An 18,926-nucleotide genomic window follows, 5' to 3' on the forward strand; every position below is an offset into this window, starting at 1 on the left:
AGCTATGGCCTTCCTTACTTGTACAATAGATGGATGCAGGTGGTAGCCTTGCTGTGTTATGACAGCTGTACTGTTGCCTCCACCACCCCGTTCTAAAATAGGTGTTTCTGTTATGTTTCTGCTATCCTTATGCTGGAAGGAAAATATATTTTTATTCACACAGGTGTTTGAGTCTAAGCCAATTTGCTGCCAAATTGTTTTGGTTTATTTTAATTTGGTGGGTGCTCTTATTTCATTCTTATTGGTGGTGTTTTTATTTATCTATCCTCAGACAGAGATGGAATAGTACCAAGATACTTGCATAGGACTAGTGACACCCCAATCCTAGGAGATATACTCCCACCTGCCACAACGTGAAGGCTGAGCCCAATGACCCCACTGCCACTGCCAGAGCACCACCCACCCAAGAGAGCCAAGCTGCAGACTGGCCCCCACAATGGCAGAAGTGGTGCAAAGAAAGGGTTTGGTTTAAGGTGACCTCAAGGAAGCACATGGTATCTCTTCCTGCTTAGAATCTCCCCATGAAGAAACATCTTCAGTGAAATGTAGGACTAAGTATCTGCTGGAGCTAGCCCTCAGAATGCTCTGGAGAAAGTGGGACCAAAGAAGTCCCTGGTAACCAGGAGCACAGAGACTCAGACTGGACCAGTTGTTGCAACATCACTGTAAATCCAGCTCCCTAGGTTTGTACTTGCAGTACCTCTCTTCCCTGCACTGCTTTGTGGTCAACTCTGAGGCTGTGTTTTGAGCAGCTTTCTGCTGTATCCTGCTCAAAGCTTGTTTTGGTCTCAAGCGATTGATGAACTTCTCTTTCTGATGCTCAGTGTGATCCTTCATCAGGCAGGTGAATCAGCAGCCCACATGTCTTCTGGCCTGAACAGTCTTGGTAGAGCTGTCAGCAGGAGTTTCTCAGCCTTGTACAAAACTTATATATGCAGGCCTGCCTCCCACTTTTTCCTCCAGAGACACATGGATTGCCAGGTGGGCCCCACAATGTACCCCACCCTCAGTCTGTGGGCCTGTTTCTCAGTCATAGCAACCCACTCTTTCCAGCCAGTTAAACTAGGATAATGATGTTGTGTAAGAAAACCCAAATGTAGACTGAGACTTAGCCATAAAAAGAAATATTTGCCACATGGGAACTTGTGCAATTCATAGTTAAGTGAAGACAAAGAAAACTAATCCCCTGCACGTTTCATGGTTTCATATATCGAGGCAACTCCTGCTTAGTGTCATGAGCCATTATGCAGGAATGTGAGAAATGAAGGCGCTCATCTTTTCCTTTCTCCCTCTATGCATTTCCATGCCCTTGTTGACACAACATGTACCCCGACATCTTCACTCAACACACTTTGAACTTGGCTTGGCTTCATGGCACTAAATACACAGCCTGTGTTATCTGGTTAACTCTTCCCTACAACAAGTGTTCAGTGCTAATCCAGGCCAGCAGAGTGAGGCAACCACCTCAAGCAGAAGATGCTGGGGGGCAGCAGTGACAACCCCCCCACCCACTCCTCCTGAACACTCCCCTGGGCATTCCTCTCTCTTCGAGGGCAGCCTATCCCCTAAACTAACCTGCTGCCTTCAGCTGTGATAGAGGATGCTGCCCTCTTGCCAGTGTTGAAGTAAGATTCAAATGCAGTCCAGTCAGCTTCTGTCTGTGGAATGGAGGGGGAGCATCATTTTAGCCTCTGCCTCAGGTGGCAAATTGTCCTGGACTGGCCCTGGAGCTCATTGGGCAGTCAACTGGATCCTCAGCCTCTTGGCTCAACTCTTAAATTCATAGTAGTAACCCAAAAACATCCCTCAAAAGGGCAGTCAGTTGTTTCATTTTAAACTCCCAAACTTTACTTCCTGTATGAAATATATCCCTAACAAGCCAGTTTGAGCCACCACACGTTAGGGCTCAGTATTAAAGCCACACTTCACCATCAATTTCTAATTTGTTTAGTCAAGATACAAGCCATTAAATGCAATCCAGAGTCTCTGAAAATGAATGGCACAGATTATTCACTGTTCATTTCAGAATTCCAGCAACCTACCTTAATAATCCCTGTTTCTGCTCAACCGTGATGCCTCTGTAGCTTGTGTGCCACAGCCTTGTAGTGTAGATCCCTGAGGGGAATGTGACAAATAGCAATGAAGTACTGGGAGGCTCAACCAGTCACAAGAGAGAGGATAGAGAGCAGCCAATCAGAGACACTTGAATCTCCACCTCAGAAATTAGCACGTGCCAGGTGAAATTATTTATGGCAATAGTCATTCTCTTCATGACCTTTACACCACCTTTTGTGGTTTGCAAAGCTGTATATGTAAAATTGTTTGAACTGGACAGTCAAGCCAAATGAAGCTTCAGCTTTACTATATTATTCTCAGCTTTGTGCATCTCTTTCCTTACAATGGAAATGGCGAATGGGGCAATTTTACCCCCCCCCCCAATCTGATAGCTTTGTTTTGTGTCACATTTACAAAGCAGGTTTGCTTGTTTATAAAGTATACATGATATGACATGTATAAGTTGTGTGATATGTGCATGTATAAATCTTATTGCGCATCTCTTTATCAAGAAACAGCAAGGCGTTTTCTCAAACATTCATGGTACATGATTTATCTATAATATATGGGCCTAACAGGACATTTTAAGACACAGAGTTCTTTCTCACTGCTTCCTGTCTTTTTCTTTTCCTTGTCATGCCTAGCAGAAATGACATGTGATGTGACATTGGGCATGTCTACACCAGCCTAAAATCCTACATTTCAAATGGGGCTTTCTGCTTCCATTTTAAATGCAGGATCACCACTGACTCCTTTTACATGCTCTTCCTCCCCCTCCTTCTCTCCATATCTGAGTCTTCCGTTATCTTTCATTGATCTCGCTCCTCTTCTTGCTGCTTTTCCTCTTTTCACGGAGGGAACTCAAGTGAAACACAATGGGGAAATTTGATAGCTCATTATCTGTGATCTATTTAAAAACGGAACAAAGAGCATTTAGTGCAGGAGACGCCCTGGATGATCATGGCGTCATGTAAAGAGCCCACAAACTTCCATGAAGGAGCAACCTCAATAGCAGGATAAAAGTTCCGTGTGATGAAGCCCATTATCACACCATCAGTCTTCCTGCCCCAGCAACCAGTGATGTGAGGTGGGGACAGGGAAACTCAAAATCACACATTGTTTGTGTTAGATCTTATAAAGAAGAGAGAAAAGTTAGGTAGGTAGTGCAAACTAACCAGTATATCTTATAAATGTCTAATTTGATCCTAATTCTCACATTACTTACGTTATTATATAGTATCCACTCATACTTTTGGGGGTTCTCCATCAGAATCAGACAGAAGGTACTGGCAGATCTCTGTGTGAACTGCTAATTTAACAACTGCAGCAAGTAAAATTGAAAGTTTAAAAAGAATCTCTGCCATGACTGGTCTCGTGATAAACCATCCCATCCCAACCTAGATGTTTTGGATTTCAGGCCCCATCAGCCCCAGCCACCATGGCTAATGGTCAGGAATGCTGGGAGTTGTAGTCCAAAACATTTGGAGGGTATCAGGTTGGGGAAGGCTGACATAGTATAAAGATAAGTTGCCTAAGTGAACGATCACTGTTGAAAATGCTTTTTTTCTGGAAGTACAAGGCATTTCCAAAATCTGTACCTTTTCCAAACTTAAAGGACATGGAAAAATAAAGACTTGCTAAAAGGGAGGTGCCAGAATTCCCTTTTCAGGGAATGTTGTAACAACTCTACTTGTTGCCATCTCTTGCACATAAAGGTATTTCGTCCTCAAAGTACTTCTCTGTGCTCCAGAGCTGCATCATACCTGTGGCAAGGATGGTTTAGTAGCACCCACAGAAGAGAACTGTTGCTGACATCAGGCCAGAATTGTTGCTATAGCAGCTGGTAGCCAGAGGCATCACAGCCTTCCCCAAAGGAGACGGTGGGAGAGTCATGATCTGATCTGCTCACAAATCTTCCACTCTGTCATTTAGTTTGGCTTAGTTTGGCCCTAAGTATATTGCAATACTTACTCACGATGCAATCCTCAGCATGCAGGAATTTTTTCTGTCTAAACAACTCCCAGCATGCCCCAGCATAACTGGCTGGGGCATGCTGGGAGTTGTAGGCCTTTTTCCTGTCTAAACATGCATAGGATTGCACCTTTAAAGAGAGAAATGTTATTAGATTACTTCAGGTCATCCCAGAACCCATATACATATACTAGAACATGGCTGAACATCTAGACCATTCTTCCTCAAAGAGGAAAAGGCTCGAAATTAGCCCCATATCTTTAATTTGTTTCAGCCTAGTCCACACTGGCCAAGATGCCACATTTTCAGTACTTCCCATATGCTCACTTCACTATTTAGTGAAGCCTGCAAATGCTTAATATAATGTGATGGACATTTTTTTTTGCAGAAGACATAAGACAAACATGGCAAACCTGTTAATGTTTGTTGGTCTCTACAGTTAAATAATCCATTTTCATGCCTAAAGGACACAATATACATTCATAGAGTCTTGCAAAGTTTAACAAGAACAACCTGAGAACGCATCGTATTTGATCTAAGCAGTCCGGTTTTTCTGTTGAACAATATATTCTGGGTGCTATGCAGGTGCTATGTGCAAAAATTTGCCTGCCAATCTAGCATCCATATTAGGAGCAATGACTTCTCCACTTCTTCTAGATGTCTGTTTAAATGGCAGTCTTGTGCCCTTGTACCAAAGAAGATGTCAAGCAAATATTCCTTAATCTGTCAAGCAACTGTCTCTTAAATAAGTCTTTATGCCAATTTGGCCATGCTGGCTGGGGATGATGGGAGCTGTAGTCCAACACAGATAGAGGGCGCCAGGTTTGGAGAGACTGCTTTACACCCAAAGGTAACCCAGTAATAATGGTACAGGAGCAGGCAAACTTACAAAGCCTAGAACAGGGGTGGGCAGAAAGTAGATCTCCAGATGTTCTGGACTTCAGCTCCCAGCATTCCTGACCATTGGCCATGTTGGCTGAGGTTCCTACAAGTTCAAATCCAAAAACATCTGAAGCTCTACCTTCTGCCCAGCTCTGGCCTACAGATTCTGTCCAGAGCATCTGGAGCAATTCAAAACGCAGAAAGGCCAGTTGGGCAAAGGGATGCGGAAAATTGTAGTGCAGAGAGATGGGCGAAGAGACGAGTCTATAGCAGCATGGCAACAACAGGCATCTTGGACCAGATGCTGATTCAGGAAGTCTGAACCAACCAAGAAGCATATTGCATGAGTGAAAGGGCTGCAAAGGAGGCTCTTTTCCAACCCTGTTGTGAGACAACAAAAACATAATTATGTCAACTGCATCACCATTCAGAGGTTTCCTGGCTGAACCCAGGAAATGAGCATGTGCAGATTTCTATAAAAGCAATGAGGCTTCAAGAGAAGCTGGGGTGCTTGAAAGTGTGAAACCATCACTCAGTGGTAGAGAACATGCTGTGTATGTAGAAGAACACAGGTTCAGTCTCAGGCATCTGCAGTTAACAGGAACAGGTGCAGGTGACAGGAAAGTCTCTTACCTGAGTTCTAGAGTGCCACTGCCGATCAGAGTAGATGGGGAGAAGGCAGTGGAGGCTCGTGGCTCCGGTGTCAGTGGGGCGGTGAATCCACTTGAGGCTTGCAGGATATATTTGCTTTTAATACTAGAACCTTGAAATCCGTCAACTGGAGCTTGCAGCAAAAGACATATACTTAAAGTGAAAGACTTTTGAGCCCAGGAGTTTGTTCTGAGTACCAGAAATCACCTGACCTGACTGTCCTTCCACACATTTTGTTGTGGAGTCACTTGGTTGTTGCTCTGCACCTTGGATAGCTCCTTTAGGGGAAATCCTATGCATGTTTAGATAGAAGAAAGTCCTATAACTCCCAGCATTCCCCAGCTAGCATAGCTGGTTGGGGAATGCTGGGAGTTATAGGACTTTCTTCCTGGAAACAATGAGCTGGTATCACTGGAGTGATTGCAGCACAGGATGACAAGTTATGGAGAGATAATAGGTTTTGTACACAACTGCCACACACCCAGCTTTTCTCATTTGGCAGGGATGGTAAATAAATCCGGGATGGTAAATAAATTTAAAATAAATTATAAAAAAATAAATAAATAGCATAGCTGTCTGGGGAATGCTGGGAGTTGTAGGACTTTCTTCTGTCTAAACATGCATAGGATTTCCTATTCCTAAAGAAGCTATCCAAGGTGCAGAGCAACAACAAAGTGACTCCACAACAAAATGTGTGGAAGGACAGTCAGGTCAGGTGATTTCTGGTACTCAGAACAAACTCCTGGGCTCAAAAGTCTTTCACTTTAAGTATATGTCTTTTGCTGCAAGCTCCAGTTGACGGATTTCAAGGTTCTAGTATTAAAAGCAAATATATCCTGCAAGCCTCAAGTGTGCGCTCCCTTGATGGAGACAATCCTGTGCTAGATGGACAAACAGACCTGCTATAAGGCAGCTTCCTATATTCTCTATCATAAGCAGATATTTTTAGAGCAGGCTTCCCCAACCTAGTGCCCTCCAGTTGTTTTGGACTACAAATTCCATTGTGCCCGACAATTTGTCATGCTGGCTGGGGCTTCTGCCCCTTATAGTCCAAAGCATCTGGAGAGCACCAGGTTGGGGAAAGCTGCTCTAGGACCTTCTCTTTGGAGACCCGGCATCACTGTTTCAATGAATTATACCTTATGATCCATTTTAGTGTTGGTCATGCTGTAACGTTGTTCTTCATTAAATGAAGCAGTTGGGTGTTATTAAAATGAAGAAGCTGTTTGCTTGACAAGGAAGTCAAGAGCTGCCTTCAAGGCTTTATAGGAGCTGATCAGTGGTAATAAAAGATCTGGTTTTTATCTTCTCAAATTCAGCTTGTTCATCCTTGACCAGTCGGGTTGCTTTGGGGGTCGAGGGGCACTTGCTTCTTGGGGTGTTTAATCCCATTTTAAGATTCTGGCCCAAGTGCCTGCACAGCACTGCAGCACAGATAACTAATCCAGCAAGCATTTTGCAGCTGCTGCCTGGATAAAATAGGTGGCCGTTTGGAAAATGCCAGAAGATGGGGTGGCTGGAATTGGGACTAGATGGGAGCAACAAGCACTAGGTGGCGCTCTGGTATTCTGGAATTGTGCAAATACACTAGGTTTTATGCTGCCATTCACAAAAACACCAGACATTCCTCATTAGGAAAAAAACCCTCTAAAATGGTTGCAAAGCATGGGCAAGGCCCTAGAGGACAATGATGTCATGTAAAGGACCCACAAACTACTGTGAGTGAGGAATCACAAGCACACAATAAAAACCTCATGTAGAAAGGCTCTGTATCACAAACATGCAGAGGCATATGTTTCCAGGTTCCTAGAAAAGAATGGGCATGTGGAGTCAAGAGCATGAACTACATGTGACACCTTAATAATTGAGATAATTACCTCCCATTCTTTAATGTTGTATGACTCATTCCATAAGTAGAGTGGGTGTCTCTTCCCTGTTGAGAGGGAGGTGGCCTCTGCTCCATACAAGCAGAAGTCTCAGAGGCAAGATGATTTATTTACCATCCCTGCCAAATGAGAAAAGCTGGGTGTGTGGCAGTTGTGTACAAAACCTATTATCTCTCCATAATTTGTCATCCTGTGCTGCAATCACTACAGTGATACCAGCTCATTGTTTCCAGGAAAACAACACAGGGCAAACGAGTTTGGGGCTTTGCTTTCGGTTTGTTCTCCAGTCTCCAAATTCTGTTCCATTTCAAGAATGCAACAATTCAACAACGGCAAAGAAGGACTGTGCATCTGAGAGAGAGTGTAGGTAGAAGGTGGGGCTTGGGTTCAGCAATAGGGAAATGTCATGGGCGGAAAGGTGCTGCACATCAAAGGCATGGGCCTAGGACCATAGCTCTTCTCAAGGTTGATTAAGAATGACCAAAGACTGGGGAATTGATGATGGAGTTGCATCATGAATTGATGATGCAAATAAAACTGAGGCTGGTTAACCAAGGAAGGCTTCCTGGAAAAGAGCAGTTTTCAGGAGGCACCGAAAACAACCCAGTCTTGGGTTCTCACTTCCCAAAACCAAATGTGCACCCAAACGCATTCTGCAGTCGAAGTCCCAGCATTTCTGAGCTTGCAATGTGATTCACAGAGCAACAAAAATTCATATATTTGAAAGACATTCATGCAAATGCATACTTTTGGAAAATGCACATACTTTTGGAAAATGCACATAAGCACACTTTAAATAGTGTGAGAAATGTGTACATTTGAAAAATGCGCACAGTTCATACATAAGTTTGGAAAAAGCATACAAAAATATGCACACATTTTTGTGCGGGGGGAAAAACACCGCTCTCAATCTGATACGGACATGAGTGAGAACTAACTTGAAGGTGGAATTTGGACAACCTTAAAGAGCTCAAGATTTGCTGATTCGCACAACCCTAATATGAAGTCACACTCTTTCAGTTCAGGCAAGACAATTGAGAGGTCTGATAGGCTGGTCTAATATGTACATAAATTGTGTGTGTACTCTAAAAGTCTCTACATTGTGCCTCTCCCAGCTCAAACATACCCATATACTACACTCAGCATCAAAGGTCCTCTGGGTGCCTACTCCAAGGGAGGCTCAGAAGACAGCAACAAGGGAGAGGGCCTTCTCAGTGGTGGCCCCCCAATTACGAGGCCCACCTGGGGGCCAACATCATTATCTTTTCTCTTTTCCCAGGCATTTGGCAGCATGTGATAAGTTTTAATTGATCCTGGATTTGTTTTATGGTTTGGCTGATTGCTCAAAGTTGTTTTTAGATTTATGTTGTCTGTGTATACTGTCTGTTCTTGTGTTCTTCATATTTTTAAATTTTTAAATTTTGTATATTGTATTTTTAATGTTTTAAGCTTTGTAAACCACCTAGAGAGCTTTGGCTATGGGACAATATAGAAATGTGATAAGTAAAATAATAATAATAATAATAATAATAATAATAATAATAATAATAATAGAAGGTAAACAGAAATCCCTCTCCAATGCACCAGAGTAACATGATAGACATGCAAATGTTCACAGGCAGAGGAGTCAATATAGAAAGGGTTCCACGCAACCATAGATGGTTTGAAAAACACTGTATTAGTGTCATCTCTCCAGGGTGCTGGCACATTGGTCACTGCTCTAAGAACAGCAATCCATGGAGGGAGGTAAAAAAAAAAGGGCTTAACATCTCTTGCCGTTGTGGCTACAGCCAGGTAAGGAACAATGGAGAATTCCTATGCATTTCCAACTCATTCAGAACAAGGTGAGTTTCACTTGCACAGGGTTTAGCATGTGCCCCATCCGAGAACCACGGATCTTTGAGTCAAGGCCAACAACTGTCACCATCCATAATTTGCACACATGTTAAGACATGATTGCAAAGAGGTGTTGTTTGGTTTTTAAAAAAAAGCAGCACAGGAAAGTCACAATGAATCATGCTATATTACACAAGTGTTTATGAGTTACAAAGCTGATTGCTAGCTCTTCAAGTACGTTTATGGAGCTCTTTTTCATGCCATAAATATGAAAATAGACTTGTAGACTTATGAATGTCGTGGTTTTAAATCGACAAAAGTAACTGAAAGAATCCAGACTGACTTGGTAGTCAGCATGGGTCAATTGTACTTGTCCCATTCTTTCCTGCATCAAATCAATTAATTGTTGATGTGACTAATATGTATCCTTCACAAAAACTTTTCTTATGGATAACTACAAATCGACACCCACCCTTGGCAGGTTAGGTTTACTATACACAACAATTAGGAAGGGAACCATGGTTGATCAGATAGATTTCAAAGTCTTCCATACCAAGTTCCTCTTGAGCAGTTGTGTAGTGGTAAATCTTGAAGTGCGGGTGCTCGTCATGACAATCCCCATAGCCACACCCCAAAGAGGACCCCAAAGTGTAGGCAGCTGTATTGATCCATATCAACAAACCAGTTCTAGCAGTTTTATCTTCACCAGGAGGAGGTCTTTTTTAAAGCAAATGGGTCTTAATTGCCCATCCAAGACGAAGCCACCCCAGAATACTTTGCATTATAACAGGGACTGTTCAGAACAATATAATGTTGCTGGGAAGATCCATTCCACCATCCAACTACTGTGAGGGTTGCAGTGAAGCTCAGGGCAAACAGGGAAGCCTGAGCAAGGTGGCAAAATTCTAGCAAGCCGTATAAGGCCTTCCATTAAGCTCTCTGTCTCTGCAGAGCAGCTTTCCCCAACCGGGTGCCCTCCAGATGTTTTGGACTATAACTCCCAGCATTCCTGACCATTGGCCATGTTGGCTGGGGCTGATGGGACTTGATGTCCAAAACTTCTGGAGGGCAACAGGTTGATGAAGAGTGCTGAAGAGCAATTTATGCCCGCAGGGTTAGTCTAACCTATAGGAATGTTTTGCTGGATAATTTGCTATTTCTAGGACAGAGACCTTTTGAACTCATTAGGCAGCCACAAGGCGTTTCCAGACACTTTGATTTTAAAGTGAAAGTGGCTGAATGACCAATTGTGAGCTTCATTCTCCTGAAATATGTCACAGATACACAGTCAATTAGATGGAGACACCCCTCCCCCCCATATGCAACATGTGGTGAGAGGAGAGGAATTGGGGGCGGAGGAGACAGAAAATGCCAAGTATGAGTGGTTGGCATGAGTGCCAAGTATGAGTGGTTAGCAGGGGAAGACTAAGACCGATTCTGTCATCATGTGCACACAAACTGTGTTTGGAGTTGCTGAACGGGCAAAAGAGTGTCCCGTCTCACCCATTCCACTGCTATAGCCCCTGCCCCCCCAGGTGATGGAAAGGACTCTGTGGTCCATATGGAGGAGGCCTGCAATCTGGCCCCCTGCAAATGCAATCTATAACATTGCCACCCCCATTTTTAAGGGTTTGTTTTCACTGTGTTACCTTGAAGTCAGTTTGTCCAGCCCATCTCCTCTGTCGTGCTATTTGGACCATTGGATTGCAATATATCCTTGTTTTACATCGGTCTGCCAAACAATTTGCATACTCACCGAGATAATAACAGGTCTAAAATCAATCATGGGAAGCTAGTCAAAGGAAATAGCAAGCTACTTTATACAGTTTACTTTTGACAATTATGCTCAATTAGTCAAGTTGGGGCATGAAGAGCAACCCAGATGATCACCTGGCTGCTCACCCATTTGCACATTCATTGGGGAGTTGCAGCAGCTGGTGTTCAGCCTTAGTAAGCGTTTTAATGGAAGGGCTTAGACCAGGAGTGGGGAACCTGTGCCCCCCTAGATGTTGCTGGGCTCCAACTCCCATCAGTCCCAACCAGCATGGTCCATGATTGGGGATGATGGGAGTTGTAGTCCAATGGCATCTGGAGGACCATAGGTTCCCCTTCCCTGGTTTAAAACCTGGTCTAGACAAGCTCTTGAAGGCCATATAGGACATGGGGTGGCTCTGCATTACAAGTGACCTTGCCTTTTCAGTATTATCATGGCACTAGGACAGCCTCCATCAAGCTTGGCACCCTCCAGATGTGTTGGACTGCAGTTGTAGCCCAACACATCTGGAGGGCACCAACTTGGGGAAAGACGCATTATGAAAAATCATGCCATGGCCTAGTGCATTTATATCTGTGGGCCTTTCCAGATACTCCATTTTGTTCTGTATCTGTATTGCAATATGCCAGCTTTCCCCAACCTGGTGCCCTCCAGACGTGCTTGGACATCAGCTCCCATCATCCCCAGACAGCATGGCCATCCATTACGCATATGATGAATTAAGGAGAATCACTTTGCTGTGCAGGGAAGAGAGACATACCGCTGTCTTTCCTTTAACAGTTCTGTCTGAGGGAATGCTTAACTTGCAACGTCGAGGTCTTGAGGGAGCCGTAACTGATTCACACCAAGAAGAGAAACTGCTTTTCATTTTCATCTTGGCACCCAAGTCCAGCTAAAGTCTCAAAGCAAAGCCTAAAGACTCACTGCAGCAGGAGAAGCTGAAGGGCTCTCCAAATGATTTTACCTAGAGGGCTATTTCAATGAAGTTGGGCATCATTCAGACATTAGGTGGAGAGTTCAGGTTTCTCATGATCATTGATGCCATGGGCACTAATGCTCCAGATTGCAAGGGAACCACTGCCTGAGGAAAGAATGGCAGTTTTCCAGTCTAGATAATATGCAGCTAGTAAGCAATACTGCATATTTCTTGCATGAAGACCTATTTGGAAAGGACTTTGTTTGGAATGCTGTCTAATTAAATAAGAACTGCAGCATGCTTCCACACAGGTTGGATTATTTGGGGGTATCTAAAAACTTTCCTCTCCAACCATTTTATTTATTTATTTTGCAAGAACAACATGGTTGTGCGTTGATACTCTTGCCTGTATAAAAGCATCTTTGATCCTATTTCCCACCATTTCAACTGTTTGGGCTTGCTAAACAAATGTGTTCACTTAGCAAAAAGGATTTGTTAAAACTGCCAATGTAATATTCTAAACTGAAAAAAGTACACGAGGGAGGAGCTGAGATTTCCACCCTTGCACATATTAATCAGTCACTATTTGTTGCAACAGTTCTAGGCGTAACCTGAAATCTGTATGACACCAAGTAAAGTCAGTCCATTTAAGCCTATTCCCCATTGCATCTTAAGATTCTCACCATACAGACTTCATGACCTCAGCATCAACAGCCCTCCCCACCTGCTTTTTGTAACATCTTGCCCAATTAAGGGCACAATCGTATGCATGTTTAGACAGAAAAAAGACCTACAACTCCCAGCATGCCCCAGCCAGCCATGCTGGCTGGGGCATGTTGGGAATTGTAGAACTTTTTTCTGTCTAAACATGCATATGATTATGCCCTAAGAGATCTAGAAATCTCAAAAGCTTGCCCACAATTTTGTGCATGTTTGCTTGTCCCTAATAAAGCTATTACCTTACCTTGGATTTTGGATTTTTTTTTATTATGGACCAGTATGGCTTACTTTGATTTAATAGGAGAAATGTTAATATTATGAGCTCTTATAGCAGTTTTTTGTAGCTGCAGGAAACAGTACATAATACATCAATTGTGTATTCTTCTATGCTCATTATATTATTGGTCAGATCTATTATAATTAGAAGTGCTAACTGTATATGCTTTATAATGATAGTTCCTTCTGCCAGGGGTTACGACTGATTGCTAATTATCTGTGTTTAAGAATAGTTAACTATTTACTACTTCCTCCAGCTGAAGGATATGATGTTGCCATTGAGCTATGCAATGGAGCCCAAGGCAAAGATTACAGGTACAAAATGTTGGCTTAATACCTGTGATAATTATTGTTTTGGCTTTTTTAATGATCATGGATGGAAGGCAAACTATGAAAGGGGTCTCTGTCCTCTCTGTGGATGAAGGAAAGTGATACACAGAGCAAAAATGTTTCAATCCTATTTAAGGGTTATCTCTACCAGTCTTGCCCAACCTGTGCCCTCCAGATGCTTTTGACTTTAACTCCTGTCAGCCCCAGCTAGCATGGCTGTGAGAGATAGTCTGAAATGCTGTGAGATATAGTCTGAAACATCTGGAGGGCACTAGGTTGGGGAAACTGATCTATATACAGTGGTCGTTGGTTTCCCTGCTGCCTGTTATGGAAGGGCTATGGTTTTCTCGTGATGAACAGAGGAAGCTGCCTTATATCATCAGACCATCCGGCTCAGTGCTGTATGTAGGGATGTCAGAGAATTCCGCCACAGATCTCGGTGAGGCCGAATGCCAGTGCATTCGGCCTCCCGAAATCTGTGGTGGAACGGCCTGCCCCCCCCCATCCCCCACAGATCCCCCCCCGGGACGAGACTTACCTGGGCTGGATCTTCCGACTGGCTGCTGCTGCTGCCATTTGTCTTGTAAAAAAAACAACAAAAAAACCACAACGTGATAGGCTACATAAAGATTTACGTAGCCTATCATGGCTGGGTTAAAAAAAACAAAAAAAACACAACGTGATAGGCTACATAAAGATTTACGTAGCCTATCATGGCTGCGTTAAAACAAAACAAAGAAAAACCACGTACGCAAATGGCGGCGGCTACAGCCGCTGCCATTTGCGTTCCTTATTTTTGGCTGTCTTAATCTACGTAAATATTTACATAGACTATGACGGCGAAAATAAAGGGGAACACAAATAGCGTAGCGGGCGCTATTTGCGTCCCTTTTTGATTCGCCGTTTTAGCCTGCGTAAAGATTTACGTAGGCTAAAATGGCAAATCAAAAAGGGACGCAAATAGCGCCAGCGACACTATTTGCGTTCCCCTTTATTTTCGCCATCATAGTCTACGTAAATATTTACGTAGATTAAGACGGTCAAAAATAAGGAACGCAAACGGCGGCGGCCGTAGCCGCTGCCATTTGCGTACGCGGTTTCCCCCCCCCCAGACCCCTCCGCGGCCGGAAATCCGGCTGCGGGTGGCTCTGGGCTGGGCTGGGCCTGGCCAGCTGCTCCGTGGAGCTGCCGCGGAGCACAGCTGGCCGTGGAAGATTCGGGGGGGGAGGAACGGATCGCCTCCCCCCACAACCAACATAATCCGCGGAAAGGTAAGTGACTTTCGTACATCCCTAGCTGTATGCTCTGAATTTCAGCAGCTCCCCAGGGTCTCAGGTAGCCTTGCTACATGAGATCCTTTAACTAGAAGTTCTGGGTACTGAGCCTTGTAACTGGTGATTACAAACCATGTACTCTACCACCGAGCTCTGGCTCTCCCCCTTCACAATAAAAAATAAAGGCAATGAAACAAGATATTAACATTATACCAGAGACGGGGAACCCTTGGCGCACCAGCTGAATGTAACCTGCCCATCCGGCCCATGACGGCGTTGGGTGAGGCCCCTCCCCCTCCTCAAAGCTCCACTCCCTCAGAGAAGGCAACAGGCAGTTTGAAAACATGGGAGGGTTACAAGTGGAAGATCACATTGTCTGGGTCCCCCTCCCAATAAAATTCCATGAGGGAGGCAGGGAAATTGCATAATTAAAGCTTAATCTGGAAGGACCTATAGTCATTGCACTCTGAGAAGGGGAAGACTGCAATCTGTTTTATTTGGAAAATCAGATACAAATAGCCAACAGAAGGTTATAAAAGGGTTGAAGACAGGATGAAGGTTACAGTTCTTCCCCCTCCCCTCCCCTCCATAATAGCTTGGGCAAAGTCCAGGGGGTTCGGCTCCGTTGTACCACCTGCCTTACAGTCCTGATATGGGTGGCTCTTGTTGTTGTTGTTGTTCAGTCGTTTCCGACTCTTCGTGACCCCATGGACCACAGCACGCCAGGCCTTCCTGTCCTGCGCTCTCTCCCGGAGTGTGCTCAGGTTCATATTCATTGCATCGGTGATGCTATCTAGCCATCTCATCCTCTGCCGTCCCCTTCTCCTTTTGCCTTCAGTCTTTCCCAGCATCAGGGTCTGGGTGGCTCTACCATTAGGTAAATGAAGTGGCCACCACAAGTGGTAGATGCTGGGAGTGGGATGACAGTAACAGCCCCCATCCTTCTCCCGGAGCCCCCTAAGCTAGCCTGCCCTTTGCCAACTAAGCTAGTACTCATGTGTGTTAGAGGTTGCTGTCCTCTCACCAGTGTTCAATTAAGATTCAACAACAGATCAGTTGAGTAGAACTGAGACGAGGGGAGGGATCTTGCCCTTCACCTCAACAGCAAAATTTCCTGGGCCAGCCCTGAGCTAACCTGTCCTTCGCTTTTCTGAGCTATTTGTGTTTGGAAGCTACCAAGACAGGAGAAATGGAGGTTCCTGTAATGGAAAATTGGCAGGCTGGGAAATAGAAGCATTATATGTGTTCACAAGAGATAATATTGTGTACAAGAATGGTATTTTATTATTCCAGCAGATACAAAAAGAATTATATTTAATTGTACAAAATCTGAACATTACAAAGGAAAGAACTTGTTACATAAAGAAGAGTAGTAAAAATGTCACCAACACCAATGTTTTGTTTTTAATTATTACAAACATAAGAATTACCCTCCTGGATCAACTACGGTCTATATCAGGTCTATATCTCTTTCAGCTTGAGGGCTGAATTCCATTATGGAAAAGCTCTTGGGGGCCACAGTCCAGTGTTGGGCAGGGCAAAGGCAAAAGGGGCAGGCCCCCAAATGCCAGCATATTTTAACTTAAAGCTATTACTGCCAGTAACTAAGCCTTAGGAGAGGCATTTCAATCATTTAGAATGAGGGCGGGGGGAGAGGGAAAATGTATAAAAGCTGGGAACCCCAAACCATCAGTGGTCAGGGGAAAGAAGGAAGGGGGCGTGGTCAACTGGGGAACCCTGGAGGGCCAGATTTCGGGCCCAGGCCTGAGGTTCTGCACCCTTGGCCTATATAGCCCAGCTGATTCTCTGTCAGGCTGCTAACCAAGCATAGGACATCCCAGTCTGCCACCTAAGGTCCTCTGAGGGCTCTCTGCTGTGGCTGCCTAATGTGAGATTGACAGCCTCAAGCAAGAGGACCTTTTCCTTTGCCGCTCCTCAGTTGTGGAATGACCTGCTGGTTGAAATGCTCCTGCTGACCCCTTTGAGGGCCTTTAAGCAGGAGTTAAAGACTCTGTTATTCTGGCAGGCCTTTGCTTTTTAGAACTCTTGTTCCTTTTTCTGACTCCTGTATACTGTTTTTAAGCTGTGTTGTTTTTATTGTTTTCAGTTCAAAGTTGTTTTTAGTTATATGCTGTTTGTATATATTGTCTGTGTGCTTTTATGTAAATGGCTTTTAAATTTTGTATATTGTATTTTAATGTTATAACTTTTGTAAACCGCCTAGAGAGTTTCGGCTATGGAGTGATAGAGAAATGTAATAAATAAAATAGGAAAAATGCCAAGTACCTCTACCCCTTTCTACCTGGCCACTGTTGCTGGGTGAGAAGTGGGAAAACCAAAAAGTATTTTCCTTTTGCACATGCTTGCTAGGGCTAGGGGGAGCTGGACAGCAGCTGCCATTTTGTGCACACAGACCACTGAATTCGTCTTGAGCACTGTTGAGGATTGGAGATGGCGGGCAAGCAATAGCAATGCAAGCTGGTGGGAGCAATGAGGACCCTTCTCTGCTGCGCTGACTGGGTTGAGCAAACAGTGACAAAGAGAAGGACAGAGAACAGAAGGGACAGCTTAGGTCGGAGGTGGCCAGCCAGGGTGTTGAATGGTACTAGTGGTAAAGGCATCAGGTGCCATGGCAGTTAGACTGCAGAGCCCAAGGCTTCCTTCAGATGGAGCTTTTCTCCTGTGATTGAGATTGCTCCGTCAAGGAAGTTTGTGGGCTGTTTGCATGACTCCATCATCCTCCAAAGCATCTCCTGCACTAAATGCCCTTTGTTCCGTTTTTAAATAGATCACAGACAATGAGCTATCAAATTACCCCATTGTGTTCTGTTTGAGTTCCCTCCGTGAAAAGAGGAAACGCAGCAAGAAGAGGAGTGAGATCAATGAAAGATAATGGAAGACTCAGATATGGGGAGGAGGAGGGGGGAGGAGGAGGGGGGAAGGGGAGGGGGGAAAGGAAGTGCATGAAAAAGGGAGTAGTTGTGATCCTGCATTTAAAATGGAAGCAGAAAGCCCTGTTTTAAATGCAGGATTTTAGGCTGGTGTAGAGATGCCCCGAGTGGCTTCCAAGTTCTACCTTCCTGCTCAGCCAGAAACAGAAAAGCAGTAGCCACTCCAGTTCAAAGCCAGCTTCCTCATGATTAGTGTGAAATGACCTTATTTTGCTATTAATTTTAGAACACAGGTATGTAGCTTTTATCAAACTTGCCAAGACCCAAATGTTGTTAATACTTGTTGGATTAAATCACTGATGCAAGGGCAGCAAAATAAGAGAAAAACCTAATGGGCAGAATATATGATTTATTTGAAGATTGTCATAATTAAATGTATGCCATGGTCCATCAATTGTTTACTGATGCAAGAACTCCATTGCACAGAAGGAGTTTTTCTGCTACATCCCCAAAAGCTCCTATTTATTTCCATAGAGGGAGCTGATCCACTCACACCAAAGAGTGACCACAGATTGGGTTCCACTTCAATAAATGAGGCAGCCAGCACTTGTGAGAATTCTGTGTGTATCTGAACAGAGATACAGTGCAATCCTTATCGGGAGGAAATTCCAAAACAGTCAGTGGGTTCTACTTCCAAATAAATGCTTTGTAGTGTTTCAGCCCTCAGAGTTTGGGAGCATCGAAAGAGTAACTGGATTGTGTTTCCATTAAGCAAGCTAATGAAGCCTATGTACTAGCTAGAAGCTGTATCCTGACTGAGAGTGAAATGGTACACATATTAATAATAAAAACAGCTGATTACTAGAATAGCATCGCAAAAGAGAGCAACAGTTTGCCATGGCTTGAAATCTACTACAAAGATGCAATGCCTATGCAAATTTAGGTCAGTTTATGTCAAATACGCACATTTGCTCCAGACCATGCTACATATTTAATGTGAACCCGCTGCTGCACTTGAATCCTTCATCTTTGGATCCATTTGAAAATACGTTTTCCTTAGCCTCATTATCATACGATATTATGCACAGCGCTCCATGGAGGCTTTCAAAAAGTAGTCAGGATACCCAAGTTGAAACTGCACTGAGGAGATTAAAATTTCTGATTGTCTATTTTTGGGGGTTGCAGGGTAGCAAGAGAGCAGAAGTAATTTTCAATGTTCCACCAGACAGGAAGCCCATTTTACGATCTTCCGATTCCTACAAGCAGAGCAATTGAAAATGCCAGGTTGCCACACAGATAGATTAGCAGCAGTAATATTTCACTTTTCATCTAGAAAGGAAAAATACATATTATGTAAAACTTTGTTTTGCTTAGAAGCTATGTTTACTCATCGTTATATAAAATCCAAGATCTTCCAGAATAATGTTACAGATGTCTGTTCATGTGTCTTATCTATTTGCCAGC

The 18,926-nt window shown here is 43.9% G+C and overlaps 2 protein-coding genes across 8 annotated transcripts in view; both read right to left on the reverse strand.

The window, feature by feature from the left end:
- LOC146347906 (uncharacterized) overlaps nucleotides 1-2,109 on the reverse strand; it is a 48,370-nt gene extending 46,261 nt beyond the window's left edge. For 4 of the 5 annotated variants that reach the window (XM_084851797.1, XM_084851799.1, XM_084851802.1 and 1 more), the window contains exon 1: nucleotides 2,043-2,109. The gene's annotated coding sequence lies outside the window, so the exon portion shown is untranslated. Of the gene's footprint in view, nucleotides 1-1,575; nucleotides 1,659-2,042 lie in introns of all 5 variants that reach the window. The other variant, XM_084851798.1, reaches the window with a different exon arrangement.
- A 16,319-nt stretch (nucleotides 2,110-18,428) lies between these two features.
- LOC146347907 (ferric reductase 1-like) overlaps nucleotides 18,429-18,926 on the reverse strand; it is a 41,390-nt gene continuing 40,892 nt past the window's right edge. For all 3 annotated transcript variants that reach the window (XM_084851791.1, XM_084851790.1, XM_084851792.1), the window contains one exon: nucleotides 18,429-18,791. In XM_084851791.1, the coding sequence (XP_084707917.1) occupies nucleotides 18,702-18,791 (90 nt within the window). In that variant the 3' untranslated portion in view covers nucleotides 18,429-18,701. The remainder of the gene's footprint in view (nucleotides 18,792-18,926) is intronic.

Source organism: Heloderma suspectum, chromosome 4 (genome assembly GCF_057233095.1).
Source record: "Heloderma suspectum isolate Gila_16-S chromosome 4, 16-S_ref, whole genome shotgun sequence".
NCBI lineage: Eukaryota > Metazoa > Chordata > Lepidosauria > Squamata > Helodermatidae > Heloderma > Heloderma suspectum.